Source organism: Tilletiaria anomala (assembly GCF_000711695.1).
Source record: "Tilletiaria anomala UBC 951 chromosome Unknown K437scaffold_16, whole genome shotgun sequence".
Lineage (NCBI taxonomy): Eukaryota > Fungi > Basidiomycota > Exobasidiomycetes > Georgefischeriales > Tilletiariaceae > Tilletiaria > Tilletiaria anomala.
Genome location: NW_013547006.1, coordinates 166,617 through 192,995, shown reverse-complemented (window position 1 = coordinate 192,995; position 26,379 = coordinate 166,617). Strand labels below are relative to the sequence as shown.

At 57.3% G+C, this 26,379-nt stretch overlaps 7 protein-coding genes across 7 annotated transcripts; 4 read left to right on the top strand and 3 right to left on the bottom strand.

The window, feature by feature from the left end:
• Nucleotides 1-2,212: 2,212 nt before the first annotated feature.
• Nucleotides 2,213-3,660, bottom strand: K437DRAFT_221525 (LON-domain-containing protein; the record flags this gene model as incomplete). The annotated part of the gene is made up of 5 exons (XM_013389321.1): nucleotides 2,213-2,348; nucleotides 2,418-2,575; nucleotides 2,858-3,074; nucleotides 3,173-3,345; nucleotides 3,409-3,660. The coding sequence occupies 5 exons, from the start codon at nucleotides 3,658-3,660 to the stop codon at nucleotides 2,213-2,215; spliced, it is 936 nt and encodes a 311-aa protein (XP_013244775.1).
• Nucleotides 3,661-6,826: 3,166 nt separating this feature from the next.
• K437DRAFT_254854 (glycosyltransferase family 1 protein) lies at nucleotides 6,827-8,563 on the top strand. Its single transcript, XM_013389320.1, has 3 exons — nucleotides 6,827-7,421; nucleotides 7,601-8,085; nucleotides 8,218-8,563. The coding sequence occupies exons 1-3, from the start codon at nucleotides 7,133-7,135 to the stop codon at nucleotides 8,449-8,451; spliced, it is 1,008 nt and encodes a 335-aa protein (XP_013244774.1). The 5' UTR covers nucleotides 6,827-7,132; the 3' UTR covers nucleotides 8,452-8,563.
• Nucleotides 8,564-9,637: 1,074 nt separating this feature from the next.
• Nucleotides 9,638-10,465, top strand: K437DRAFT_267103 (uncharacterized protein; the record flags this gene model as incomplete). The annotated part of the gene is made up of 1 exon (XM_013389319.1): nucleotides 9,638-10,465. One exon carries the CDS (start codon nucleotides 9,638-9,640, stop codon nucleotides 10,463-10,465), a length of 828 nt encoding a protein of 275 aa, XP_013244773.1.
• Nucleotides 10,466-10,901: 436 nt separating this feature from the next.
• K437DRAFT_272934 (uncharacterized protein) lies at nucleotides 10,902-15,827 on the top strand. Its single transcript, XM_013389318.1, has 2 exons — nucleotides 10,902-11,147; nucleotides 11,224-15,827. The coding sequence occupies exon 2, from the start codon at nucleotides 11,252-11,254 to the stop codon at nucleotides 15,743-15,745; it is 4,494 nt and encodes a 1,497-aa protein (XP_013244772.1). The 5' UTR covers nucleotides 10,902-11,147; nucleotides 11,224-11,251; the 3' UTR covers nucleotides 15,746-15,827.
• Nucleotides 15,828-16,109: 282 nt separating this feature from the next.
• Nucleotides 16,110-16,727, bottom strand: K437DRAFT_267101 (uncharacterized protein; the record flags this gene model as incomplete). Its single annotated transcript, XM_013389317.1, has 1 exon — nucleotides 16,110-16,727. The coding sequence occupies one exon, from the start codon at nucleotides 16,725-16,727 to the stop codon at nucleotides 16,110-16,112; it is 618 nt and encodes a 205-aa protein (XP_013244771.1).
• Nucleotides 16,728-17,745: 1,018 nt separating this feature from the next.
• K437DRAFT_51723 (glycoside hydrolase family 31 protein) lies at nucleotides 17,746-21,270 on the top strand. Its single transcript, XM_013389316.1, has 3 exons — nucleotides 17,746-18,147; nucleotides 18,212-18,592; nucleotides 18,655-21,270. The coding sequence occupies exons 1-3, from the start codon at nucleotides 17,857-17,859 to the stop codon at nucleotides 20,929-20,931; spliced, it is 2,949 nt and encodes a 982-aa protein (XP_013244770.1). The 5' UTR covers nucleotides 17,746-17,856; the 3' UTR covers nucleotides 20,932-21,270.
• A 1,157-nt stretch (nucleotides 21,271-22,427) lies between these two features.
• On the bottom strand, nucleotides 22,428-24,281 carry K437DRAFT_254850 (Metallo-hydrolase/oxidoreductase). The gene is made up of 6 exons (XM_013389315.1): nucleotides 23,902-24,281; nucleotides 23,645-23,803; nucleotides 23,532-23,566; nucleotides 23,253-23,461; nucleotides 23,056-23,177; nucleotides 22,428-22,992 (listed from the first exon to the last, which is right to left on the bottom strand). The coding sequence occupies exons 1-6, from the start codon at nucleotides 23,915-23,917 to the stop codon at nucleotides 22,727-22,729; spliced, it is 807 nt and encodes a 268-aa protein (XP_013244769.1). The 5' UTR covers nucleotides 23,918-24,281; the 3' UTR covers nucleotides 22,428-22,726.
• Between the last annotated feature and the right edge of the window lie 2,098 nt (nucleotides 24,282-26,379).

The window sequence follows — 26,379 nt, the reverse complement described above, 5'->3', positions numbered from 1 at the left end:
ATATATGGAAGCAGCAGCACGAGCAACACGCCCGGAACCGGCAGCAGAGAGACTTCCTCTAACTTTAAGCACTTCCGTGGCTCCTCCACTGGAACAGGGTCGGCAATAAGTAGCGCCTGCGTCTCACCAAAGTTGCAGCCACAAGACAGTCCGATGGGTGATGGTGGCGAGGAGTACGAGCATGGATGTGCAGCCCATCATCGCTCTGCGGGCGCTGGGCCAGGTGCGGGGTCAGGGTCAGCATCAGGATGGTCTCGAAGCGGCAGCTGTGCTGCGCAGTGGACCCCTTCTGGTAGTCCAGTGCTTGGACCGCTGCGCAGCATGAGCCTGCTTGGCTCTTCGCGCACCGTCCCCAACTCGCCGCACGCCTCCAGGCCAGGCTCCCCGATTCTCAGTGGTAATTCCAGCACGCTGCGCGGGGGCAAGGAGAGCACGCATTCGCCGCCTTATGTGCATCAGCACAGCCAGCACCATCACCACCACCACCCGCACTACACCCACGCGCACCCGCACCATTTGCATCACCACCTGCACGCCATCCACGCTGCACATGCAGGCGGTGAGGGCCCGCTGCACTCACCTGGGGTCGGCCACCACGGTTCGCATCGACACCGCAGCCATCCGTACGGCCTGCCGCCGCCCGACTCGTTTCGCTCGCGCTCGCATCATCACCTCTCCAGCCTGACGCTGACAGCTGGCTCCACGCCTGCAGGGGCATCCAGAGCTGCGTCACCCACGCCGTCGCCGTCGCTGCAGCAGACAGCGACCTTCACATCTGGAGAACGCTCAACTGCAGCAACTACGCCGGCATCTGCCTCTGCCTCTACACGGTCGCCGACGACGCCGACGAACGAGGCGCTCGGCAGCACTGCTGGCTCGCGGCAAACGTCGCCGGTGGCTGGCGAGTTGCTAGGCTCACGCAAGGTCACTCGTAGGATGAGCTTTGGAACCAAAACTGGTGCACTTGGACTGGCCGCATACCACCTTTCCGAGCGCGGAGCCGCCGCCGCTGGTGGTGCTGGGTCTGCTGGGACGTCTCCGCAGGACGACGATGGACGCAGAAGCCGCATACACAATATCCTGCAGTCGCACTCCGCTAGCAGCAGCGGGGCTAGTCGCGTGCTGCCCCCGCCCAGCGCCTATCACGGGAGCTCGCATCGCAGTGCCTCGCGCTCGGCGCCCACCAGCGCAGCGATCACGCCTCCCGGCTCGCCCCGCGCGCACCACCAACACGCTTCACTGCTGCCCCCACATGGCCTCACGCAAGCTTTGAACACGGCTGCGAGCCACGTGCAATGGAGGCAGCAGCAACAGAACGGCAGTGGCGGCGCGGCGACGGCGCGCGAGCACCACTATCGGAGCATCGAATCGAGCCCCGTGTCGGAGCATTCGCACATCTCGCACAAGCCTGGCTTGACGCACGCGCACAACAGCGGGAGCAGCAACGCGAGCTTCGCGACGCCTAGCGGTGAGAGCTCGCCGCATGGCGCGCTGGGAAGTGGTGTCCTCGCCCAGCAGCATCACTTGTCGTCGGGCGGCAAGGGCAAGCTACCGTCCATCCCAAGCATGACGCCCATCTTTGGCACATCAGGCAGCGCCAGCGGCAATGGTAACACCAGCAATGGCTCAAGCTTGACGTCGCTCCCTCCGCTCACCCAGGCGCTCTCCTCCCTATCCACTTCCCGCGACTCTGCCACGCTGCCACCACCGATGCTCAAGACGGACAGCTGTGCTTCCTCGGCCTCGACAGGTCCTGTTGCTGCACGCGAGATGACCACGGGAAACTAGACGACATTAGACTGTAGAACATGGAGTTTCTTCTAGCGTTTGCGAGTCAATCATCATCTCTGGCATTCAGGATCACACTTCTGCATCTTCTCTCGGACACATGTATCACACCCTACTTTACTTGGCTCTCCTACTTTGCAGTAATTAGTAATTTGCCACTTCTCGTTCGCAATAGAGATGCAGCTTTGTCCATTGAAAAAAAAACGAAGGCGCACGCGTAAGACTTGCGATGACTGCCATTCAGTATCAGACTCATTGCATCATATGCTGTCAGTACGTTCATATGACATATTGCAGAGAATGTAAGGAACGTAATAACGATACAAGCAAAGAACAATCTAAAAGCGGGACGAGGAATAAAACAAGATGGTGCATGAACCAACGCAATGGAGGAACCTCAAGAGAAAGCTGATTATGATGACTGTTATGCAATGTTGCATCCACTGCTGAACCACCACGACGACTGGCGGAGTTGTTCGATCCAATGTACAACGAGTCGCAGTCGCAGACGCGAACTACAGATGGGCAGAAGCTTGGCCTTTTCGTGCTCGCCAATGGGCCTGGTCATACGTTTGAAAACAGTCAGGGTCGGGCCATCGTGGTGAGTGAAGGTCCCATGCGGCGCTCACATTATCAGGGCAATCCAGTAGCCAAGACGCTCGACCTCGTGCGCCTCAGGCATTGGGCCATATGTGTGATTGAGCCGGGTCAGGAGCCATGGTGCAGAGCCTAAGCGAAGCGTGGCGACGAAGGTCATGCAAACGTCTACGAGCTCGGCAGTCGAAGCCTCTCTCTGCCATTGCAGCTGCTCTTCAGCAACGGCGAGGTCGCAGGGTACTGACGGCGTGCCTGCTGACTGCGAGCGACTGGCTTGTTCGTGATCTGTGGAACTTTCAGTCGACGGCGTTCGATAGAGTCCGGCGCTGCTCCCTTGCCTCTCATCGTGTTCGTCCGAGTCATCTCGCAGATGGTCTAGGCTGCGAAGCTCTTGTGGAAGGATTCAGGAATTTGACGACCACAGGGGCCCACTGCCGGGCACGCCCGGAAGTTCGGCGTTGCGCGCCATTACAGAAGCTTCGAGATCGGCTTGTTCTGGTGGCGAAAGGTCGTCAATATTCTCGATGCGGCCGACCGTGTAGCCATCCAGAGAGCCCTTCTTCAGCAGGCGGAAGCGGTAGCTGCCAACTGTTTCGAGCATGCTTCGTCCATCCGGCAGCATTTGTACCGACTTGATCTGGAGCATGGTGCCGTAAGGCGACACCCTCGGAACAGGTCCAGTCGTCGTCCTTGAAGGTAGCACCATTCAGAGTCTGAATAGTGAGGGATTACGAGATCAGCGACGGGCAAGAAACGAAATCGGAGCGCAGCGGGCGGCGAAGCTCACCTTGGGTTGCCACTCTCCAGACAGCGCCGTATCATCAGCCTGTACCTGGGCTCAAAGGTGTGCAGCACGGTGGGCATGCCCGGGAAAGCGAGTGTGCAGACAAAGATCGAAGTGGACATGTAGGCATCCCGTTCCTCCTGCTCCAGCGAGATCCTCCGCGCCTCGTAGAGGTCCTTGAAGCCGAAGATGACCGGGGCGCCGCCACTGGGAGCAGGATCAGACGCTGGGCTGCCGACTTCGACTTGCGTGGTGATGAGGTTTGTGAGGAGCTGGTTGCCAGGGTGCTCTTGGAAGAAGGCAAAGCTCGGCAGGTTCGACCTGCAGAGCGGGCACTTCTCACTGTGGTCCAAGCTGCGCGAAAAGCACGAACGGCAGAACGTGTGACTGCAGGGTGTTGTCAGCGGCTTGTAGAGCAAGTTGTAGCAGAGCTGACATTCGACCGTGTCGAGCAACTCTGTATGCAGCCGTTCGAGGTCGAGCTGCTCCATATGCACCGACTTGCCTTGTTGCTCGCAGTCGAAGGGGCAGTCGCCGCGGCTGACGCCGCAGCGGCTTCTGAGTCCCAGTCGGACCAACCCGTGTCACGCGGAGGGCTCTGTGTGCCACTCTTCTTGCCAAAATCAGCACCGTCGAGGAGGGCGCTGCTGCGCTTGCGCTTCGCCTTGCCGTTTGAGCTGCGCGGGCCCAGCTGTGACAGCGCAAACGCAGTCCGACTATGGCCGAACGACCGCGCCATCAACGTCATCGCCCATAATCGACTCGGGGGCATTTGGGTGGTAGTGATAGCCGTGCTCGAGATATTCCTCCGCTTCGTCGTCAGCGTCCTTTATGGTGAGTTCGGTGTCGTCTTCCTTATCGTCTTCGTCTTGGCCGTCATGGGCCATGTGGTGGGTAAGACTGTTGTCGAAAAAGGCAGCGCAAGACGGATCCTTATCGCGATCGCCGTGGTCGGCTTTTCCGGATTGCTTACGGCCCTCGACCTCATCATCATCCTCACAGTCGTCGTCGTCGTCTTCGACGCCTCGCCCACGGACAGGGATAGCGGCCACGCCACTCTGTGTGCCTCTTTCCAGGCTCGCTTTGCCGTGCATGACAGGCAACGGGCCATTGGGCCGTCTGCACATGGCAGCAGATCTGGCGATCAATGTCCTACCCCCGGGGAAGCCAGCTTCAGCTCCCCCTCCGGATACGGACCCGGCATCGACACCTGCGGCGCTGCGTCGCTGGTGCCCTGCGCCACTGTGTCGCCAGGCAGTAGTGCTCTGTCGGCTGCCGCCGAGCGACTGGTGCTGGTGTTTCGGGTGCACCTCGGGGTCGTACCGGACACTTTGGCCAGCCCAGAGGCCGAGCCCCCTGCCGATGGTGCTGCGCGGACAGGCGTGCAGCGGACATGGCGCGGTGCTCGAGCTGAGCGGGAAGCGCGGAGGTACATGCGAAATGCACAGTAGTGGCGACGGGCCAAGGTGCCGCGCTAGACGGACGGATGCTGCTGCTGTAGCTGCGCTACAGCCTCTCTCTGCGGTTGTCGCAGCGGAGGAGGTCGATGGGGTACCGGGCTCAGAGGTAAAGCTACATGCACCTCCTCCCCCTCCTGCAGTTGCAGGCTCACCGGGGAACGGCAGGCCGGCGTTGATGCAGAGGCAGCGCCGGCACGCCGAGTGACCGCACGACAGCGTGACTGGCTCGCTGAGTCGCTCTTTTCATGCGGCGCAGCGTGCGAGGTCGAGCAGCGCACGCGCCGCCCGCCGCAGCTGCGCTTGCGGTCGTAGTGGGGGTTGAGAGTGAGCGTGCGGCCGCGCTCGCACGAGTGCGGATGCGGCTCCGGGTTGGAAGACGGATGATGAGGGAGTGCTGCTACCACTACAGTTCCTGCTTATCGGCACAGGTGCAACAGTATCGGCAGTTGCGGGGGTGACCGTCGCCGTTGTCGCTGACGAGGAACCGTCGACTGACGATGGCGACGCTGCCGCCGCTGCATGGGACCCGCCAGTTACAGGAGCACAGACCGCTGCCGTAGACGACGGTGCGTGCCCGTCGAGCCGATGCTGCTGTTAGTCAAGATTGGAATTGGGCGAAGAACCGGACGGCACAGCGTGTGCTGCGCCGATGGGGGACGGCATGTACTGCGAATGGTGTATACGTCGACCGTGCATAGCAAGTGGCTGCGCCTGCTGGGTCTCTTGCGTCCGACTGGCCGATTTATCTTGCAGATCGGACCCGGAGCGACGGTCTGCGACTGCCGCCTGAGCGCTGGAGGCCTCAGGGCCACGGTTTATGCGCTACTGCTGCGGTGGATCTACCATGCTCTCTGTTCGTGCAACGCAATCCTCTTGCGGCATTTGGCTCACTCTACGCGCCTACGACTTGATGAAGTACGCTCTCGCCCCTGCTCGCAATGCTCTCACCGCTCACTATCCGCTTACTTGACAATGATGTGTATGTGCCGCGTGCAAGGTGCGCCCTGGGAACCCCGGGGGGAGGGCGGGCGATGCGTGTCGCCGGCGTGCACATCTACGAGCGCATTGATGGCACTGGGCGGACCGGAGCGGGGTGCATGTCTCCTTTCCGTCTCGCTGACAAGTTTTGCGCCGCTGTCGGAAAAACGGGGGAGATGAAGGAGTTAGGTTGGACGAGGTCCTCATTCAGAGCGCGATGGCCTTTCGTTCGTTCGTTCACGTTGAACGACGAGGCGGTCGAAGTTGACAGCATGGGGTCACGCGAGCGGACGGGCGGACGAGCAAGAGGGGATCTTTTCAAGGTGGGCGCGCTCGTTGGACAAATTGCTCGCGACCGTTATTGTCAGCGAGATAAAAGGGCGGGCGTGCTTGTTTCAGAAATGTGTATGCGAGGAAAATGGAATCAATGGTGGTATAGCGAGTCATACGCGCTCGCTACTGGCTGCTGGCGAGGTGATGCAGCCGACTGTTTGAGGAAAGCGCGAGATCGACCGTTCTCACAGCCCCACGGGCCAGCAGCGGCCATCCGCATCATCATCACTACTTTGGAACAGTACAGGCAGTCACTGGCCTGCTGTGCATGCGTGACACTCGACCATTTTGATTTTTTAACAATACTTCCTGCCTGCCTGCTTGCTCTCCCTCTCTATTCATCCAGCTGCGCAGCACAGAGTGAGTGCGACATGAATCGCTGCGAGCCAGTGCCATTCTCTACGACACGGCACAGCGGCTGAGAAGCAAGACAAAGTCTGCTCTCGACGACAACCCCTCGATCACCGCTGCCGATCGCCGCAATCATCTTCTTCTTTATTGTTGCGACCGCGCTTACCGTGAATGAATGGGAAGAGGTGCAGAGCCAACGCACAAAGTGAGGGTTACTGGCTAGATTCATACAAGTCGGAGCACTGTACATGTGCATAGAGCATAGTCGTGCACGAGTGATGAATGGGGTGGGGAGGAGAGGTTGGTTGGATGTGCCGATGGTGGGGCCCGTGGCGTGACAGGGCGGAATGCATAGTCACGTGATCATTTCGGTCCTTCACAACGCGCTATTCTCGCTCCTCGGAAAGTCCGGGTCCCGCGTCCCGACAGATCCTCTCGCTCTCTCGGCACACCACGTCGCGTCCCAGCTGTCTGCGCACGTATATCTGCTGGCTGTGTAAGGTGTACATGGCCTGCTCGCGCGCAGAGCTCAATGGCGCGAGCGTCCGCGACGAGGTCGAGTGAAGTCGGACATGCGGGACACTTGCGCCCTTGAGCACAGGGGTTAGCGAGATCAAGGCAAACGAAAAAGGTGCAAAGTCTGCGCTTTGCGCGGAAAGAGGTGCGCCCGTGCACGCGGCCAATTCAAGGGTTCTGGTCACTTTAGAAACGACGCACCAGCGCTGGCGGTCGCTCATGCATATATCCTTCTCTTGTCTGTACATTCGATCGGGTTCACATGCCAGATGCACACGCCTGCCTTGCTCCCCAGCAGCAGCAGCAAATGCACCAGTGACGGCCCATGTTGCTCATCCCAGAGGACGCAATCCTGCGCTTCCGGCACTCGCTGCTGCATGACGCGGCACAGCGTGCCGCCGCCGCGCATCAACTCGTCATCCTGCTCGCGCAGGTCGCGCTGGCGCTGGCCCTCTGTGTCGCTGCGCGCATATGGTTCATCCTGCCAAGGAGAGCGGGCCGCACCAGCAGCAGCAGCGCTGGTGCAGGTGGGATACACAGGCCGCGCGGACGCGCTGCTCACGCCAGTGCGCAGGCGGATGAGACGTGCAGCTTAGCCCTTCTCCTCGGGTCCGGTCAGTCCTTCCTTCGTGCCTAGGGGTTGTCTCGGAGTGTTGCTCACTCCGAGAATGGGGCAAGCAGCGACTGACGCCGGCTTGCTTTCGTCCCCTGTCCCCTCCTCCCGCCCGCACACACGCCGCTCTCCCGCTGCATGCGTACGTCTGTACCTCCACGTCTGTCTCTGCCCTCGCAGGAGGCCACACGACCGAGATGCTGCAGCTCCTCTCTGCTCTGCCTCCGCAGCGCTACGCGTCGCGGACGTACCTCGTCTCCTCAGGGGACCGCTTCAGCGCACACAAAGCCCGCGAACACGAACGCGGCATGCGCGCAGCTGTGCAGACTCAATCGCAACCGGACTCTGATTCCGCCGCCGCCCCAGCAGCAGAAGATGTAGTAAAGGAAGAGGAGAACGCTCGCATCATTGTGCTCCCGCGCGCTCGCGATGTGCACCAATCCGTGCTCACGACGCCGCTCACGCTGCTGCGCTCGCTGCTCGTCTGCCTCTGGGTCGTCGCGCTGCAACCGCTGCTGTTTGGCCCGTCGCCACCGCTACCAGGGGCAGGAGCAAAGACAGGACAAAGTGGACGCGGGCGGAGGGGAAGAATGCTGGCGGACGTGATATTGCTCAACGGGCCTGGGACGTGCGTGCCTGTGGTGCTTGCCGTCTACGTCTTGCGAGTGAGTCGCAATTTAATGCGAATGGGGGCTTTGCACATCGTACCAAACAAATCGCTGACACTGACCACTCTTCATTCCCCTCCTCTCTCTGCGCCTACTTGCAACGCAAACCCCTCGCTGCGTGCAAACAAGATTTTCGCACTCCCATCTCCACGGCTGATCTACGTCGAGTCGTTCGCGCGCGTCCGCCACCTCTCACTGACCGGCAAGCTCCTGCGCCCGCTCGTCGACCGCTTCGTCGTGCAGTGGCCCCAGCTCGCCGCGCCCGCAACCGCCGCTGCCGGTAGCGACGCCAAGGAGGAGAGCAAGGTGACGCTTCAAGTTCCTCCGTGTGCGGACGTCGAGTGCATCGGCTGGCTCGTGTGAGCTGCACCGTACCCTATCGCACGGGCAAGCGCCGCGATGACTGCTCTCTGAATGAGGCCAAAGTGGCAAAGGATGGAGAAGATGTATTTCGCATGCACAAAAGATTCAGAGAACTCACGGTGGGGGGGACGAGCAGTCCCGAACAGCGCTCGGCACACCTTGCACACTTGCGCCTTCGTAGGGCGGTCGCCCAGACTCACTGATCAAAGGCTCAACTTACTGAAAAGCGGTCCGTAAATTTAACAAATGCCTCAGCCCTCCTACATACTGTATATACAACTGATGAGCACCTTCGAGGCCCGATCGCTTGCTTCACGCAGTGTGCATACCCCACGGTGACACTTGGACGCGATATCTGCCCTTGCTCGCCTGACAGTTCTTCCGTTCTTCCGCGAAGAGTCCATTGTTACATATGCATAGATACTCACACTGTCGCACAGCGCACTGGCCCTTGTGCTGTAATTACAATGGACAAGGCGCAAGCCATATGTGTTAACGTATGTTCGAATATAATGGGAGCTGTCGGACCTGTCGAATGTTTACCGGACCGGGTGCGCCAGAGAACGTTGACCCAAGCGACCGACTTCGTCGCGGGTTCGTGTGTTGCTTTTTGCCACAAACCCACGAACGCATCTGAGGCTTGTAGTCCCCCGGGTCAGGATCAGAAATGGAAAGGGGGAGGAGCGTGCCAGCATCCCCTTTGTGGAGCCGATGGACTAATACTCACAATGAGGGAGAATCAATGGACGGACGTCATCCCTTTGTGGGCTCGCGTTGGTGCCTTCAATTGGCTCGTCTCTTTGAGACCACTCACACCGACGCGGGCTCAGGCGCCCAGGCTTCTCGTGACTCCTCATACCATGTTCCGATAAGAAAGGAGCAAGCAGCTAAAGTAATCTAACAGAGCTCTCAGCTCGGCCTCGCGTGAAGCCTGAACATTAGAGATACAAGCAATGGTGTACTCCACCATCGCAGCATCCCTTTCGCCCACTGTCGACAGGGGCTGAAGCTTGTCGTGGCGACATGTATATGATGGATCGAATGCGCAATCCATGTATGGCAAGGATGGCTATCGCCAACCAATCGAAAAATTCCCTACTGCCCGGTCATGCTCCCAAGACCTTTGCTCGCCGCGTAAGTCTGCCTAGGACGATCCTACCGCTCGAGCAGCTGTCAAGTCAAAAACATGTCGCTGGAAGCTTGCGATTCTGAACGCGGAGCATCGACATTTGCCGCTTCCCAGCCGTACACACCTCTGCCTCCGCCTCCAAGCACGCCGGAAGCAGCATCATCGCCATGGAACATCAGCTCTCGAGCAGCCCTGCATCGACTGGGTGTGGGCAGCAACAACAGAAGCAGCAATAGCAGCGGCGAAGGCGCAAGACCCACCTCTCAATTTTGCAGGCAAGACGGAGCACTGAAGCGACAAAGGATCGTCGCGGGTCCCTCGAGCGAGCTGCTCGCGAGCTCAAGGCGGTTGATCCACGCGACCTCGCCGTCACCATCGCCCTCAAGCGGCTGCATAGCGAACCGCGAACGCCGCAACGCGTCGCCTCCTCTTGTGCCTGGAGATCTTCGCGTTTACCGCTGCAAGTCCACTCATAGTAGGTGCTGCCGTCCGCCTTCTCCCAGCTTGGAGGCGCTTCACCATGGAAGCAGTGGAATACAATCGCGACGGAGATCAGAAGCAGGAAGGACGAGCTCACAGCACTCAGAAGCACTGCGGAGTTCCAGTGGCAGTGACTGCACTGGAAGCTTCAGATGGGTCAGGAAGAGCAGCCAAGATGTGAGCTTGCGCATCGATGCGTCTCGACGAGGATCTGGTGCGCGGCAAGGCGCGTATCCATTGCAGCAACAGCTGCTGCTGTTGTTGCTGCAGCAGCAAGTGAAGCCGACACCACGACGTCCATCGACAAGTCAGCCAGAGTCGCTACCATCACCGCAAGAAATGATCAAAGTGGACGCTGCATCACGCATGCCATCCTTAGCAGGGCCTATTGACCTTGAAAGCTGAAAGCTGACATGGACAACCAGAGACGGGAGGTGTCGCATTGTTTGGACGATTTGCTCGATCGTTCGTCCGCTAGCATTAGCCATCGCCCACGAGAGATCTTGGACCTAAAAGGGCGAAGAGTTTGGCTTGCAGCTGCTTTGTTGCTGGAGACCGTTTGACTGCAATGTACCCTAATTCTATCACATACACAATGTAGTATGGTGATTGTTGGCCTGTTCATGTCGTGCATTTCGCGGTGAAGATGATGGTGAGTAACGGTGAGAGCGCGTGCTCCACCACGTTGCGAACCCGCCGAGTTCGAACACGTGCGCGCGGCGGGATATCGCCCCGAGAACTGCTGCAGTGCCCCGGGCAACCATCAAAGACGAGCAGCCCACTGAAAGTGAAGACATACCTGATTGCGATCCACTATCTTCAACCATGTATGCTTGACTCCCATAGCTACCACCACATCCACAGCTCGCTGTCTGGACTATCGCAAGCAGCATATTCGTCCCAACAGGCCAGTGATCGTGTGTCTATAAAACGCGTGGAAGCATTGCGCTCGCAGCCGAGGCCCTCAAACGCCAATAGAACGCGTCTCGTCTCGCTGCCCTTCCGTCGGACAGTATATAGGGACCTCTTTCAAGGTTGCTCACCAATCTAGCAATTCACAATAAGGTGCAGACAGTGAGAAGGCAAAGTGAGTATGCGCATCTTTACAGATGTCGCGCCTGCGTGCGCATATCTGGGATGAGCTGACACATCAAGCTCTGCAGCCATCTGCATTGAGGACCTCAGCGGTGAATGGAGCAGCCTCAGTCGTTCCCCCCTCAATCCAACCTCGAGCACCGACATGACCGGTCCGCGCAAACCTCATCGTCTCCGTCATCGTCGCCATCGCCTCCACAAAGACAGCAGCACCAGTCCATTACATCAGCAGCGACTCACGGAAGCGCCTTTTCATCCGATGCATCCTCAGCGGATGCTGCATACAACCAGGCGTCTTACAAACTTGCCGAGATGGGGCTGAGCCAGGCTAAGAACGCCGAGGCCACCGCCCTTGCATCAATAGGCAGCGGCGTTGATGGCGATGCTGGTCCATCCCCTCGTCGGGAACAGGCTTCGATGAGGATACAAGCGTCGCTGCCGGCTTGCTCGCCGCCCAAGAGAGCGGAAGCTGAAACCCCACGCTCGCGTCCAGCAGCGGCGATCTCATCGCCGAATGGCAGGTCTCCAGGCCAGCCTGATTCTTGCGGCCTATCATCGCCTGCTGGGCTCTCTCCCGGTGGTGGCGGCGGCGGATTGCATATCAGCCTGCCGCCTAACTATCCAGCGCTCGGACAAAACGTTTTTTCACCCACAGCCAAATCTTCTAAGGCCTCATCGCCGGTGACGGCCATTGTCGGCAGTAGTGGTTCGACTTTTTCCAGCGGAAGTGGCATGGCCGCGCCAGTTACTGCAAGGAACGACGATGTGTCGGATTTGGAGGATGCTGTCGAGTCTTTCGCTGGGGACCCAAAGGGGCACGAGAAGGGACAAGGCTGGCCGATGTCAGCGCCTTTGCAAACGACGTTGCAGAGCTTTAATGCCTCGAGAGCTGCACCTTCTAGAGATGGAAAAGAGCAGGGCAAGAGCGGCGCGCTTGGGCAAGGGGGCTCGGCCCGGGCGTCCAGGCATCAGACGAGCGGGCCTGTCCCTGCCGGTCTCGAGTACGCTTCACTCGAGTGGAGTCCACACAAGCGGCTGACATCTGTAGACCCGCTCAGCAGCGAGTCAGGCGGGCGGACGGGGATGGCGGTCAAGTCTTCCGCACAGAGCAGCGGCAGGCTCGCAGGCGGCTCATCCAAGGAGGAGCGCAGTCCTAGCACACGTATGACACCGCGCAGGAGTGGGGTGCTGGATGTCAATGGCTCGTCAGCAGCATTGCAACAGCAACAAGAGAGTAAAGCATTGGCCAAGATGGCAAAAGATGGCGGAGACTTCAGCCTTCCTCCCGCCATGTTGAGCTCTGGGCGGAAAGCTTCGGTCAGCCTGCAACTCTTCAAGGAAACTGGCTCAGCCGGGGTCATCCCTCAGCTAGCATCGTCAAAACTGGGAAAAGAAGCAGCTGCAGCTGCCAGTGCCGTGGCGAGTAGCCGGTCGCCACGGGCAACAGCGATGGCTGCAACATCAGAAGCAGCTGAGTCTGCTGCAGCCCCTTCGTCCTCCTCGGCGGCTCGTTCTTCGTCCATGTGGCCTCCTGCTGTTCCATCATCAATTATCAGCAGCGAAAGACGCGCGGATGCCACCAGCACTGCTGCTGCTCATGAGCCCAGCGCACCTGGCCACCTGAATCCGGCGCTGCGCAGCCCGTCTGCAGACGTGTTCAATGCGTCTTCGCAGCATGCCAAGGAGCCGACGATGGAGCCTAGTCTTTCAGAGCAGAGTCGTCCGCTCGAGGTCGAGAGCCGAACCGTTGAGACGCTTCTCTCAACTGTCACATCAAAAGGCGGCATTGTGGGCATCCAGCCTCATGGTCGGAGCTTCGTGCCGTCTCAGGGGGATGCCACCGATTCGGAGGAGCAGTGGTCCGCGACGGAATTCGAGGAGACCGAGAGCGAGGACGACCAGAATGACTGGGGGGTCGGAGAAGAGGGAAATGCAGGCGAGTATGCGAGCCCGTCCTTTAGCCCGGACTTCGAGGGCTTTGACATGGATAGGAGGATACGCGCTCGGCCTCGCTCGCGACAGCGCCAACTTGCAGCGGGCGTGGAGCCGAGTGAGGGGGGGCAGCTTCGCGGATCAATCGTCATTCCTTCGCCATCCGCCTCGCACCCTCCCTCTCCCCATGAGCACCGACACAGTGCGCACAGCGCACGTGCGCCCGCCGTGGTCCAGCTGCAGCCGTTCAACAACCAGGTCGGCGGGCACAGCTCCATCTTCCGCTTCTCGAAGCGCGCTGTCTGCAAGCCGCTCGTCAGCCGCGAGAACCAGTTCTACGAGGCGGTCGAGAGGGACCATCCCAAGCTGTTGCAATTCATCCCGCAATACCTCGGCGTGCTCAACGTCACGTTTAGACATGTGGATCCCGCTGCGAAGGAGAAGGGCTGGCGCGGATCCGAAGGCGACCCCTCCCGTGCCGCTGCTGCCACTGCTGGTGTCAAGAGCGGGTTCTCGCCACTGCAGCAGCCGTCGTCGCAGCCGCAGCAGGGGAAACGCAAGATTTTCCAAGGGCAGCAGGACAATGACGAAGAGGTCCCAGAAGTGGCCGTCGAGCTGAACAGGCACATAATGCCCGAATGGGTCCTCCGAAGAAGCGGATGCAGCTTCCGCCAGGGCAATCAGCGCACTGTGTCTCTCCACCAGACGCACAGCCACGACTCGAGTCGATCGAGACTGCAGCAACAGCAAGCGCAGAACCGATCTTTCGAGCGTGCGACTTCCGAGCAACCTCCGCTAATGGCTCCGGCTGTAGATCGGGCATGGTCGCCTGCCATACTGGATTCGCCGGCGCTAGGCACGGCAGGGATCAACACGCCCCCACTATCCTCCAGCCCAATGACACCCGGTGCCTCACCTTTGACCTCCTTCTCTCCCGGTGGCGCCGACTATGTGTCTCGGGGGATGCCGGGCTCCTTCACGCCGATCGATGGGGGCGTCCAGTCCGGTAGCACGCCACCTGCAGGCGGCTACCCGGTTCACGTCTTTGGACGCGGTAGCACGGCCGTCAATCGGCGATTGCAGGAGCAAGTGCTCCGGGAGGTCTTCAGCAAGGACCCCACCAAGCGTGGGCGCCGCGTGTCCAAACGAAGCCATGCGGACGGCATTCACCCGTCCGCTGGCTCCTACGGTACGCGCGGCAAATCGGAATCGCGCGAGCGTGCAGCAGCGACACCAGGCGGAACAGGGACGCCTAATTCGGAGCGACGGGCTCCCGGCTCAATGGATACCTCACCCGGGGGCTCGAGACCACCCACGGCGACGGGCGAGCACGAGCCGTGGCCGGAAGGCGGACCACATCGACCCCGACGCGCGCACAGCGACGCCACGTTGCCGCTTCAGAACCTTTCGCTTAGCTCAGCCACGCCTGTACCGTCCAACAGCCAATCTGCGGTGAAACGCTCCCGTTCTCCCGAGGCCAATGTATTTGAGATGGAGGATGTCGAATCAGCATCGACAGCGCCACCAGAAGTTAAGGAGCACATCGCATCGCCACCGCTGCTGCCGAGGCACCACGAAGAGCACGACGATGTGGCAAGGCAAGACCATTTTCTCTTGATGGAGGATCTGACTGGAAGGCTGCGTTCGCCTTGCGTGCTGGACCTGAAAATGGGCACGCGCCAGTATGGCCTGGATGCCACGGAAGCAAAGAAGCACAGCCAGACGTTGAAGTGCGACAAGACCACCAGTCGCACCCACGGTGTGCGTATCTGCGGCATGCAAGTGTTTGATTGCACAACGGAATCGTACATTTTCCAAGACAAGTACTATGGTCGGCAAGTTGCGCCTGCGGACTTCCCACGCGCTTTGGGCCGCTTCTTCGACAATGGGGAAGTACTGATGTTGCACCACTTCCCGTCGATCGTGCAACAGCTCCGTCAGCTTGCACGAATTGTCCACGGCCTTAAAGGGTATCGCTTTTATGCAAGCAGCCTGCTCTTTATTTACGATGGCGCGCACGAGATCCAAGTCAAGCTGATGCAGGATTTCGAGCAGCGTATCAAGCACGGCATAGCGGGTGTTCCTCTCTCGACGATCGACAGTGCCTCCGCCAGCCCGGCGATGCTGCCGGTTGACGCGCAATCCGGAGGCAAGCTCGTGCCGCCATCCTTGCTCTCCGTCTCGTCCGAGTCGAGCAAGGCTGGCAGCGGAACAGCATCACCGCTGATGGACGGGTCGAAGAAAGCGCGTAGGAGGAAAGGCGAGATGAAGATCCGTATCATCGATTTTGCACATTCGACCACCGGATCAGACTTTCGCAATCCAAACGAGGAGGCGCCGAAAGAGCTGATCGATCCCGACGAGTATTTTGCCCGTCCGGTCGTGCGCTTCCCGCCGCGTCTACACGAAGGGCCGGACAGCGGCTACCTGTGGGGTCTGAAGAATCTGTGCGCGTCGTTCGCGGAGATATGGAAGACGGAGCGCAAAAAGCGAATCGATGCGGCGCTCGCTGCGTTAGGTACTTCAGCTGCAGATGAGGAGAAAGCTCAGACCCGGCGCGCGGTGGATATTGGCGATTTGCGTGTTGACGATGAGGATGTCTTCCATGAGATCTTCGGTGATAGTCCCGAAGGGTTGAAAGGTTACGTATCCACTTGACCCCAGGGGTCCGGAGGGGTCACTAATCCGATTCAGATATACTGTATATTAGGATTGGTATATGCACACAACTGTATTGCCCATGCTCTCGCGCCAAGTGTGACCGTTTTGCTCCCATCTGTTTATGTATTTCTCGTCATCCTGAGGTATATACACGCATTCAGCCTCCTTGTCTGCGGGACGAAGGAGGATTGCGCTCGCTATGGGGACGCTTTTTCATCGAGCATCAGAAATGTCATTCTTCCACGCTACATAGGAGCACTTGGTGGGCTTTGACAGGAGCTTCCTCGAGCTGAACAAGCGCGGCGTACTCCCCTAGCTTGGTGCTGCTGGCAACAGACGAGACAGAAAATTGATGCTGCCGCTACCTCGTCTTAGATGGTGCAGTAATAGCTGCGACGCCTTCATTGTATGCAGCGTTGTTCTGTGTCGCCGTACCGCTCAGCATCTGCCCGTTGGCCCCGCCCATTGCACCGCTCGAATTCCCCCAGACGTCAGAAGCGGGGGCTGCTTCTGCGTGCTGGGCTGGTACGGGCGCTGCCAGCGGTGCCGTGGAAGATGATGCAACAGGTGTCGATGCCGGAGCAGCGGGGACGCCGATGCTGTACGCGGCTGCGTTCTGAGCGGGTGTGCCAGAGAGCATAGCGCCGTTATTGGTTGCAGCCTGCGGAGCAGGAGATGCCTGTGCGATCGCGTCGCCTGCTGCATCTTGGGCCTGATCGCGCTTCTTCTTGCTGACTAGTGAATCGTTCCCGTTTAAGTCCTTGACACTTTCCCCACCCGTTTGCGCCGTGCTGTACTGCGCAGGACCCGAACGGAATCCGTTCATGACATTGCCATTGTTGATGTTGACATTCTTGGAACCGGAAGGGGAGATCGGTGCGGTGGAGACGAAGGGGGCGGAGGCGAGCAAGAGCAGAAGGTATGTGATCAGGAGGGCGAGGAGGGTCGACTTGGATGCGGAAGAATAGAAGAAGGCCATGATGACTCGTGAAGGCCGTTAAGGATAGGAGCGAGGGGGGAGGTTCGGGATCGGTAATATAACCTTGACCAGAAGGTGCGCTGCCGAGGGGCTTGAGAAGCCGTAGTAACTTGCTTTTTGCTGGGCGTCTAGCGCTTAGCTATTGTGTCGTACTTAGTTGAGCTGTGCGAGTTGTTGACCGTCGTTGAACTTGGCAATAGCGAGATGGAAGGAACAGGTCGTTGTATCAGACAGCGACGGTGTGTGGCTGTTCACCGTACGTAAAGCAAGGGTGGACGGAAGGATTATCGTGAGGGTGGGAGGGAGGGAGTGCAGCTACCAGAGCTGATGAGCTTCGTTAGAGCCAGGCGAGGAAGGGTGCGCAGATGAGAGGTGAGGAATGAAGGTGGAAGGAAAGGGAAAATGTAAAGGTAGTAGCTTTTCAAGAGTATTTAAAGGGGAGACAAGAGGCCCTGCCATTCTGAGAAAGCCAGAGCGAGAAGGTTGAGACTTTGCGAGCGGTAATTCAATCTTGTCTTGCTAGCACTTTAGACGGCCAGGCCCAATGAGAGCGGCACAAGCTCCTTCCCTCTCTTGCCCACAAAGGCTGGCGCGGCGAAGCAAAAGAAAGACTAGTGCGCTGCACAGCCCGTCGGCAGCGGTTACACGAGCCTCTGATAAGACCTAATGGTCGCACCAAAGCAGCTCAACGGTCGTCTGGGCTCTGGACAAAGAACTGCATAGATAGAAGGCATCAAGGTCGGTGCGATGGTGCCGTTGGAAGCTCACTCAACTGCAACTTGGAAGGGTCAATGGACATCGATTACATAACCACATGTGTGTCGGCAACTTCGGACCGGCTCGGACCGTCACCGAATATCCGAGTCTCCACCTTTTCCGACGCGTTTCTCACGAGAGTGAAAGAGAAGCACATGGCCACTCAGCTGCTTGCCCAGCACCCCGTGGGGGACACAGCTTGGAGACCCAACAAGAGGGCCTTCGGAAAGAAGACCAATCGCCGTCTTATAAGAGAGGATGGCGTGCACACATCGACTCTGCAGGTCATTGTGAGGACGATGTATGCCCACGTCTGCATTTATACGAGGTCGCTGACGCAGCAGCTAATTTGCAGTCTTTCCACACAGTAGCCATGCGCCTCGTTAATCCGAGCGACTGGCGCGTCGAGAACTTGCGACCGAAAGGCACCCAGGCTCCATCGATAAACGCAGATGTTGGTGAACCGATTCTCACGCTGGTCAATGCCAGTGGCAACCGACTGCATGTCCATCCCATCTCGGACCGCCTTGTACGCGTCGTGCACAAGCTGGCTCCCGAAGCGCTGCAAGTCAAGCTGGATGATCGGCATCGGCATCCCACTGGAAGAGATGGCGTCGCGTGGGAGACGGTAGAGGGAAGTTGTGGTTGCGAATGGACAGCAGAGGTAGGTTGCGAGGTCGCCATGCCAAAACTAAAGGCGATCGCTTATACACTGCCTCGTACTGCAGCACGTTCCGGACGCAAAGATCGTCAACCTTCTCTCGCCAGAAGGTATCCAGATCACCGTGAATTTCGCCAATGTGGTTCGCTTGACCTGGGCTTGGCCCTCCTCCGTCTCACCCTTCCTATGCGACTTCAAGACAGCCTACATGTATGACCAGCGATCAGGGCGAGTGTTTCATTACGTCGAGCGCGAGGGGTACAAGCCGCTTTCGGAACATCATCGCAGCGCCAACGACAACCACCTCCAGCCGCACGATGATACGACCGAGTTCCTCTACGGGCTTGGCGAGACAAAAGGCCCTATGCTCAAGACGGGCAAGCGGTACATCCTCGATGCACGCGATTCGCTCGCGTACGATGTCGAGGAGACGGATCCTCTGTACAAGGTGCGTTTGCGTTGCGCCAGCTTTTCATTCGTGAAACAGCGCATGACTTGTGGACATTCCAGCTTTGCCCTTTCTATTTGCTGTACAACTCCTCCACCAACTTCTGGCTCGGCATGTACTACAACTCGCTCGCCCCTTCCGTCGCAGACTTTGGCGCTGAGCACGATTTTAGTACCGGCGACTCGCGCAGTTTTAGCATCGAGCAAGGCGCGCTAGACTACTACGTCCTGCTAGGTGCCAGTAGCTTCGATTCTCAAAGTGATGTTCAAGCAAGAGCGTCACCGGCTCCGAAGCCGCGCCTTCGAGACATTGTCTCTCAACTAGCAGCACTTGTGACGCCGCACGTTACGGCCTCCCATCAGTTCGCAAGCGACGCACCCCGCCTTCCGCGGAATGTGACGCCGAATTGGCAAGCATCGCCAACGCTCCCGCGCCTTGCCTCCTTCGGCTACCTTGCAAGCTCCATGACCCTTGCAGAGCTGGACAACGCGCAGGAAGCCGTGGGGGATTATGTGATCGAGACGCGTCAGTATGGCTTCCCAGTCGACGGGATGCATCTCAGCTCTGGATACTGCCTCGACGAACAGAGCGGAGAGAGGATGTACTTTCTTTGGAACAAGACAAAGTATCCCGACCCGCCTGGACTGGGCAACAAGCTGGAAAAACAGCTACAATGTCACCTCATTATCAACGTAAAGCCATGGTTGCTTGAAGGTCACAAATGGTACAAGGAGGCGGCACTCGCTGGTGCGTTCGTCAAAGCTGCCAAGGACGCGCTTGTCGCCGGCGGAAAAGGCACCAGTTCAGTTACGCTGAACGATTCGTCCAGAACGTACCATTGGAGTGCATCAATGGGACAGACAGCCGCGGGCTCGCACGTCGATTTTTCGTCCAAAGCTGGTTCGGACTTCTGGCAGAAGGCGATCAGACATGGTGTCGCTGCCAATGGCATCACCGGCCTCTGGATCGACAACAATGAGTTCTCGACATTGATCGACGATGCGCAACGCATCGCTGGAGAAGTCAACGGGTGGGCAGCTCCAGAGCAAGCTGCCAGCAGTGTTATCGTGCCTACGCCGAAGTCGGTCAGCGAGAAATTGGCTCAGCAGGTGGAGGATCGGATGGGCTGGCGAGGCGGCGAGATCGAAGTTGGCGCAGTCGGGCGCGCGACGCTGACAATGGGCATGGCTAAAGCCTCTTGGGAGCAGATGGCTCGCACCGACCCGTCCACACGTCCAATCGTCGTCACGCGCTCCGCAGTGCCAGGCATCCAGGCATATGCGCACGGCACTTGGAGTGGCGACAACAGCACGACATGGAAATGCCTCAAGTACAATACAAAGATGACGCTCAGCGTTGGCCTCAGCTTCGGCGCAGGGCTGTACGGGCACGACATCGGCGGCTTTGCGGGCGCTCACAGCCCCAGTCCTGAGCTGCTCGTGCGGTGGTGCCAGCAGTCGGTCTGGCATTCACGCTTCACGCTTCACTCTTGGAAGGCAATCTCGACGACATTCTACATGTACGCTGACCAGAAGGATGTGATGGACGCGCTGCTCGACGCGCTGCGACTGCGGTACCAGCTCGTGCCGATGCTCTACTCTCTCTACATCGCAGAGTACCAGCGGAAAGGGTGGCCAGTTCTCCGACCGTTGTTGTGGAAACATTCTAATGTCCGTGCATGCCTTGGCCAAGACGAGCAGTTCCTTCTGGGCGACACAATCCTGGCTGCTCCAGCGCTCGACTTTGGCGCTCGTGAAGTGGTGTTCAACTTGCCTTTTCTGGTTGACGGCGCGGATGGTGACGCGCCCCTGACCGAGTGCTGGTGGTATGATCTGCACGGCCAACAATGGATCAAGCCAGAAAAGCGAGGTCAAGCTGCTCGACTCATAACGCTTCCGGCGCCTTTGAGCTACTGTCCGACCCTCATCCGTGAAAACGGTCTTCTCATACTTGCAGGAAGAGCACGTGCGACTGTGTTCGATCAGGACGCGCGCCTCAAGCGCACCATTCAGCTCTTCCCGGCTGCTGCTGACCGTAAACGCACAGTAGAAGCGATAACATTCACGTTGATCGAGGACGACGGAATCACCAACGAGGCAATGGCCGGTGCTTTCACCGAATTTGCTCTGACATGCTGCGTGCAGTCGGGGAGAGAAGCGAGCGAAGTACTGTTCAGAATCGATGCGCGTAACAAAGGCTACCCTGGTTCGTGGCAATGGACTCTCGAGCTGCCGGCTGGTGATGCTCGCAAGATTATCGTCGAAGACAACTCCGGCACAGTCAAGGTTGACGGCGTGCAGAAGGGCAATACCATCGCCCTCACTGTAACAGTACCGTGAAGTTCCTTTCACATGTGTATATTATGGGATGAAATTTCGGCGGCCTCCATGGAGAATACATCAAAAGCAACTTTCAGAGAGCCAGATCTTTCACCTCTTTCACATTGACGATGGTGTTGATCGTGTTTACGCCAGCGAGCACCTTCAACGCCTGAAAGCTACCGCCGTCTGTAATCTCGGGACCTTTCTCGAAATCAACATAGGGATCCATCGCCCACGCTGCCCAGCCGGTCTCGTCTCAGGTGACGCGCTCTCATTCGTCAGGAGGTCAGGGGTCAGACCGTCCACCCGCAGGTTCCAGGAGGCAAATCAAAAGTGTAAGGTGTCGAGGCGTCAACCAATGCGTAAGCGGGTGCGCATCACCATGCGTCAGAATTCCCTGGAGCCGGACTACCTCAAGCGTCAAACGGAAGGAGGAGGCATTTAGAAAAATTGATTGCCAGCCTGTCTTCAATATAAAACGGATGAAGGACTTGTGACTTTCTTCAGATGCTCAGGAGCTCCAGCGAGTCTCATGTGGGACTACGATCAGCATCTGCCAATGTACACAAATTAGAAGAGAATTGATATGTAAGAGGGACCGGCAGAGAGAGTATACAACCAACAGATCTCACAGCAGCGAGCAGGGACAACGAAGTGAAATAAAGAAAGTCTTTCCCTAGACTTCTTCCCAGAAAATGCGGTGCAGAAATGAAACCCAAGGTGGTGGAGGGCAGAGACAACTAGGTTGCAGAGAAAGAATGGATCACTCGCCAAGGAGGATCCTGCAGCATGAAACGTTTCATGCGGTCGGGGTACTGCCCGCTTCAGAGCGGATCTCGTCTCCGGCCATGGTCACTTTAGTGTGCCGGGATTTCGTCATCAGCTTGCTGCTGGACGGTCTCTTAGCTCAGGTAGCCATCCTGGCTGTAATGTTGGTAATCATCGCGGACCTCGTTCGCCACGGTATACTCCTCGCCATGCGATGGTCTCGTGTGGTCTTCTATACAACTGGTAGCAGGGAAGCTAACGCGTTAGCGCTCTTCTTGTCGGTTCGATCTCCCAGCCAGTGGGCTCCGCCAACAGGCATTCCTAACCTCACAAGGGCCACTCTTAAGACCCTTTGTGTTTTCTCAGAGGAAGAAAAGATACAGCATTCAGGTCTGAGTGGACGAGTACGAGGATTTTGAGGATTATCAGGACCCACAGCCAAAAATATCTAATCGTCTTTTGACTTTTGCCACTCGCAAGCGTCCCGCACAAACATGATAGCCATCTCCCTCTGATAGTGTGACTCTGCGTCATGACACAAGGACTGACCGTCCTACTTCCTAACCTCCTAACATACCTGTACCGGTACGCCTCTTAGACTGCTCGCATCTGCAGCCTATCCGCCATTCCATTCTGCCCTTGCAAATGCAAGAAGAGCGCGTGAGAGGTCAAAGTGCAAGCAAGGAGGATGGGCAGTGGCCAACCAGGATGAGGAGAGCATGCAGACTCGGTGCTCAATCAAAGGCTTTGGGGTAGAAGCAGGTCACCCTGAGCTGCAATTTGCAACGTACATTTGCTCGAAGTGTGAAAGCTCGCGACCTCGCCCCCAGAGCGGCGCTCCATTTCGTCATGCACCAGCTCATGAATGGACATCTTGTCACACGGCACGTGCAATGCATACGAGAGAAAAGGCTGTTCCAAAAGCTAGCGCCGACAAAATAGAATGTCGTAAAAGGGAAGATGCCAACCTTCGAGTCGCCCCCGGTCGCATTTGAACGGCAGGCTCTAGTCAGCAACTGCCCAGTGAGTGCATACATTCTTGATTTCAGATGCTGGCTTTCAGAGAACCATTGTTCTTCGCCTCCCTCAGCTTGGCCATCGTGTCTATCGAATCCTTTCCGCCAACCTTGCTGCGAACCTCTTCGTCGTCGACCAGCATGAAGACGTTGTGCTTCTTCTCGTCGCCGATTGTGTACACGCCCGTTGTGACATTCGAGTTGCGACTCTTCTGCAAATCCTGGACAAGCGACTTGACGGCGGGTCGGTGTGGCAAGACGGCTGCAGAGAATGCGACGTTCGATTTCGTGTATTCTGATGGAGGTCAGGAATGAAGTCAGACTTTCACCCATCTTCTTGTGCGAAAGTTGCACCCACCGTGTCCGCAATAGATGACTGTGTCGTCTGGTAAGGCTGCCAATGTCTTGTTGAGCGCCTTGTGCATCTCCTCTGCTGTTCCTTCAAAAAACCGTCCGCAACCACTTATGAAAAGCGTGTCTCTACGAATACATCGAGTGGTATAAGCTCAGACCCTACCTCGCAGCGATGACGATAATATCCTCGTTCGTGCTCACCCTGTAAAGACGCCCTTCTTGTTACCGTCAGCCTTGTCCTCGAGGAAGAAGCAGACTGAGTCTTGGGTATGACACGGTGTAGCATGGCCTGTGACCTGAATACTGGACCCTTCCCTAAGCGGGAAAGAGTCTAGATGGCCAACTTGTTTCGTCAGCTTGGGGATTTGGTGTGAGCCACCCCAGATTGGTTTGCCAGGGTATGCTTTCGCCTAGAAGGTGGCCGGGAATCAAAAATTCAGCGCGAGTCGCAGCGCTTTGAGAATTCTATAAGACACTCACGAAGTCGTTGTTTCCGCCAGAGTGATCAGCATGATCTGAGAGGGAAGCAGAACAGGTCAGTTGTGTCAATATAATGGAACAACAGCTCTCGGCCCTCATGGGTAGCGATTCACGGTGAGTGGTTATGCAGGCGATTATCTCTTTGATGCCTTGCTTCTCTGCCTCCGCCTGCAACTTCTTCACGTCGAACGGGTCCACAAAAGCAGCACTCAGCGGCCCCGATGCCATGTCGTCGATGACGAGGTATGCGTAGTTGTCATCACGCACGGGGACTACGTCATGGGAATACTCAGGGTTCAGTCATGATTGCGAGCTATACAAGGCCTAGGCCTGTCAAATCAAATGCACTTTCCGGAACCGACGAGCTCACCTGGAACGATTTTCATTTTGCGTGCGAATGATTGGCTGAAGCTGCGATGCGCGATGGCCTTCGAAGTGGGGATGGATCGAACAGCAGTCCAAAGGAAGTGGCGCATTTACGATCTTCAAAGGCGCTCGGATCTGAGAAAGATGTATCGCTAATACTGCTCTCTTTTACGTCGAGGCGTGATCTTCCTAGCTCAGATCAACGCCACAAGGATAAATGGGTTGGCTCTGCGCACCTCAGCGAAGCAATAGCACTAAGCTGCAAGCTGCAAGTTGCAACCACGGACCACTACAATGGGCTGTTCGCGCCATCGGCCACCACTGATCGCACTGACATCCTGACGTCAGGGCAAGGGGCCGACCCAGCTCTGGAGCAGCCTTGCAGGGGCCATGTCGATGTCTCCATACAAGCGCACAAACAACAATTAGCCCGGAAATCTTGTGCCCTATGGCCGAAAGCCCTGTAGCCTCCGAGCCTTTTCCCCAAGTTTCTTTCCAGACCCCCGTAAATTCCTCGGAAGTCACTGGGACTGTAACCCCGGCCCAGCCCTTCCGATCATTTCCCGGTTCCGGAAACTCTCCCGAAACCGCTTTTTCGTGCCCTAGAAACCTCGGGTCTTTACCCTGGAGGCATAGTGAGAGGAGAACTAGTTTCCATATCTTTAACAACAAAATATGGGGTGTATTCTGAGTTGCCGCTTTCCCAAAAGCCTTTACCGGGAGTATCGGTATGATTTAGCTTTCCTGTACCCGGTATTTGCCAAGTTTCCGCTCCCAAGGCGGGCACGGCGTTTCCCAACAAGTGCAGCATGATGGGCCCATGTATCGTCAGTTAGTCAGACCCAAGAATTGCAATTCTTGGTCGCTGCCACCATCGAATGGGACCATTATTCCTTTGCAAATGCTCGATCAAGTTCGGATAAACCTCCATCTTCACCGTCATTATCATGATTATGAGCGACTCTACGACGGCTGTTCGCCGAATTCTGGCTCCACTCCCGCTCTTTGCCCCTTCGCATCTGCATGGCTTCGATTCTGTCTTTACGCACTTCACCAAGGCTTCTGATGTTTCCAAACAAATGCTGAATACTTCTTGCCGAAGCTGGCCCCAAGCGCTGTCATACTTGATCCAAAACCTTTCTTTTCTGCCTCAAAATGGTGACACCCTGGTAGGAAGAGAGGATGATGGCCTTCTGCGAAGCCGCGCTTTCGGCGGAGGAAGAGCATGTGGTCAGTAGAAAGATCTTCCCTGCCGAATGTGAATCGCATTTGGATGGGGATTGGGTTTGGAATGTACCCAAATCGTCTTCACTCAAGGGTCCTCTTTCTGGAATGACGAAGCCTGGGGGCGCCTCCATCGACGTTAGCATTTGGAAGAGCAGGACTTGCCATACTGACAAATGTACTCATAAAGACTCAAAGCTTCGAGGTCATCAGGTTTGTACACATAGTCATTGAAATTAGTGTTGGAGGTGCGGCAGACCTGCTTTCGAACGTCACAGACGTCTTCGCCTTCATCTTCATCTTCTCCCTTCGACTTTTGAGTTTGGCTGTGTGCGCCAAATACCTCAGGCTCTTTCTGACACAGGCAGTGGAGTGACTACCCGTGACTGGTAAACTGGGAGGATGCGTAAGAACCATAGGATCTCTTTAAGGGACGGTTGGCCACTTGCTACGCTGGCCACCGATGCCTGATCTTGATTGCCTCATTCCCGGGTTCGAATATGATGTGGGGCTTGTCCAGACGGTAGCGTGCGACATATTGTGGCAAGGACCATTGTATCCATTCTTTGGAAGCGCAAATTGTTACACGATTTGCCGGAGTCAGCCATCATGGTAGTTCAGTTCAGCTCTGTATTCGTTGCATATTTCAGGGGAAAGATTATCCGTTTCAGGAAGGCATTCCGGCAACGTCTGGCATCAAGTCCATGATGCAGCGGAGGGCATGCAAGAGAGTCTCATTATTGTGCGAGCTCCTTGTCGAAAATCCTATTTAGTTTAAAAACCAAGATTCACCTCAGGTGAATTATCCTCATCGTCAGGTAGTTCGCTTGCGAAATAAGAGATGCTCTGTGAATGCTGCTGACATATCTCTATACTACGCTCTTCTGTTGCGAACTTGCGCGTGGCGAAAATACAACGTTTCGCAAACTCCTCGAGTAAATCTTCGACGGTAATGTTGCCAACAGCAGAGCGCGGGGAATGCAAATGTCGCTGCCATGAGTGAAGAGCACAATAGCCTCACATGCTTTTCCAAGGACCTGACAATAACGAGAGGAAATGTTGTGAGGTAATCTAGATCGGAGCTGGCTGGCATATGAAGTGTGTACTCGCATTCCTGTAGATGCTGATCGATTGCACGCGCCGGCTCAGTGTCACGGCGAAAGCCACAATCGCTACCAAAAGGCGAAAGGCGATGGCGCAAAGAGACAAGCAGAAAGACAAGTGTTCCAATTCAAAGAATGAAGTAGTAGGTGTCTCG

What these genes read in the sequence shown, in the direction of transcription:
- K437DRAFT_272934 (XM_013389318.1), top strand. Translation starts at nt 11,252, where the DNA reads ATGGAGCAGCCTCAGTCGTTCCCCCCTCAATCCAACCTCGAGCACCGA.
- K437DRAFT_254850 (XM_013389315.1), bottom strand. An exon ending in CTGGCGGAAACAACGACTTC is followed by an intron (nt 23,462 to 23,531) that starts GTGAGTGTCTTA and finishes GCCACCTTCTAG; the next exon opens with GCGAAAGCATACCCTGGCAA. An exon ending in AAGAAGGGCGTCTTTACAGG is followed by an intron (nt 23,178 to 23,252) that starts GTGAGCACGAAC and finishes ATGTATTCGTAG; the next exon opens with AGACACGCTTTTCATAAGTG.
- K437DRAFT_254854 (XM_013389320.1), top strand. Translation starts at nt 7,133, where the DNA reads ATGTTGCTCATCCCAGAGGACGCAATCCTGCGCTTCCGGCACTCGCTG. An exon ending in AGCCCTTCTCCTCGGGTCCG is followed by an intron (nt 7,422 to 7,600) that starts GTCAGTCCTTCC and finishes CTGCCCTCGCAG; the next exon opens with GAGGCCACACGACCGAGATG. An exon ending in TTGCCGTCTACGTCTTGCGA is followed by an intron (nt 8,086 to 8,217) that starts GTGAGTCGCAAT and finishes CGTGCAAACAAG; the next exon opens with ATTTTCGCACTCCCATCTCC.
- K437DRAFT_51723 (XM_013389316.1), top strand. Translation starts at nt 17,857, where the DNA reads ATGCGCCTCGTTAATCCGAGCGACTGGCGCGTCGAGAACTTGCGACCG. An exon ending in GTTGCGAATGGACAGCAGAG is followed by an intron (nt 18,148 to 18,211) that starts GTAGGTTGCGAG and finishes CTCGTACTGCAG; the next exon opens with CACGTTCCGGACGCAAAGAT. An exon ending in AGACGGATCCTCTGTACAAG is followed by an intron (nt 18,593 to 18,654) that starts GTGCGTTTGCGT and finishes TGGACATTCCAG; the next exon opens with CTTTGCCCTTTCTATTTGCT.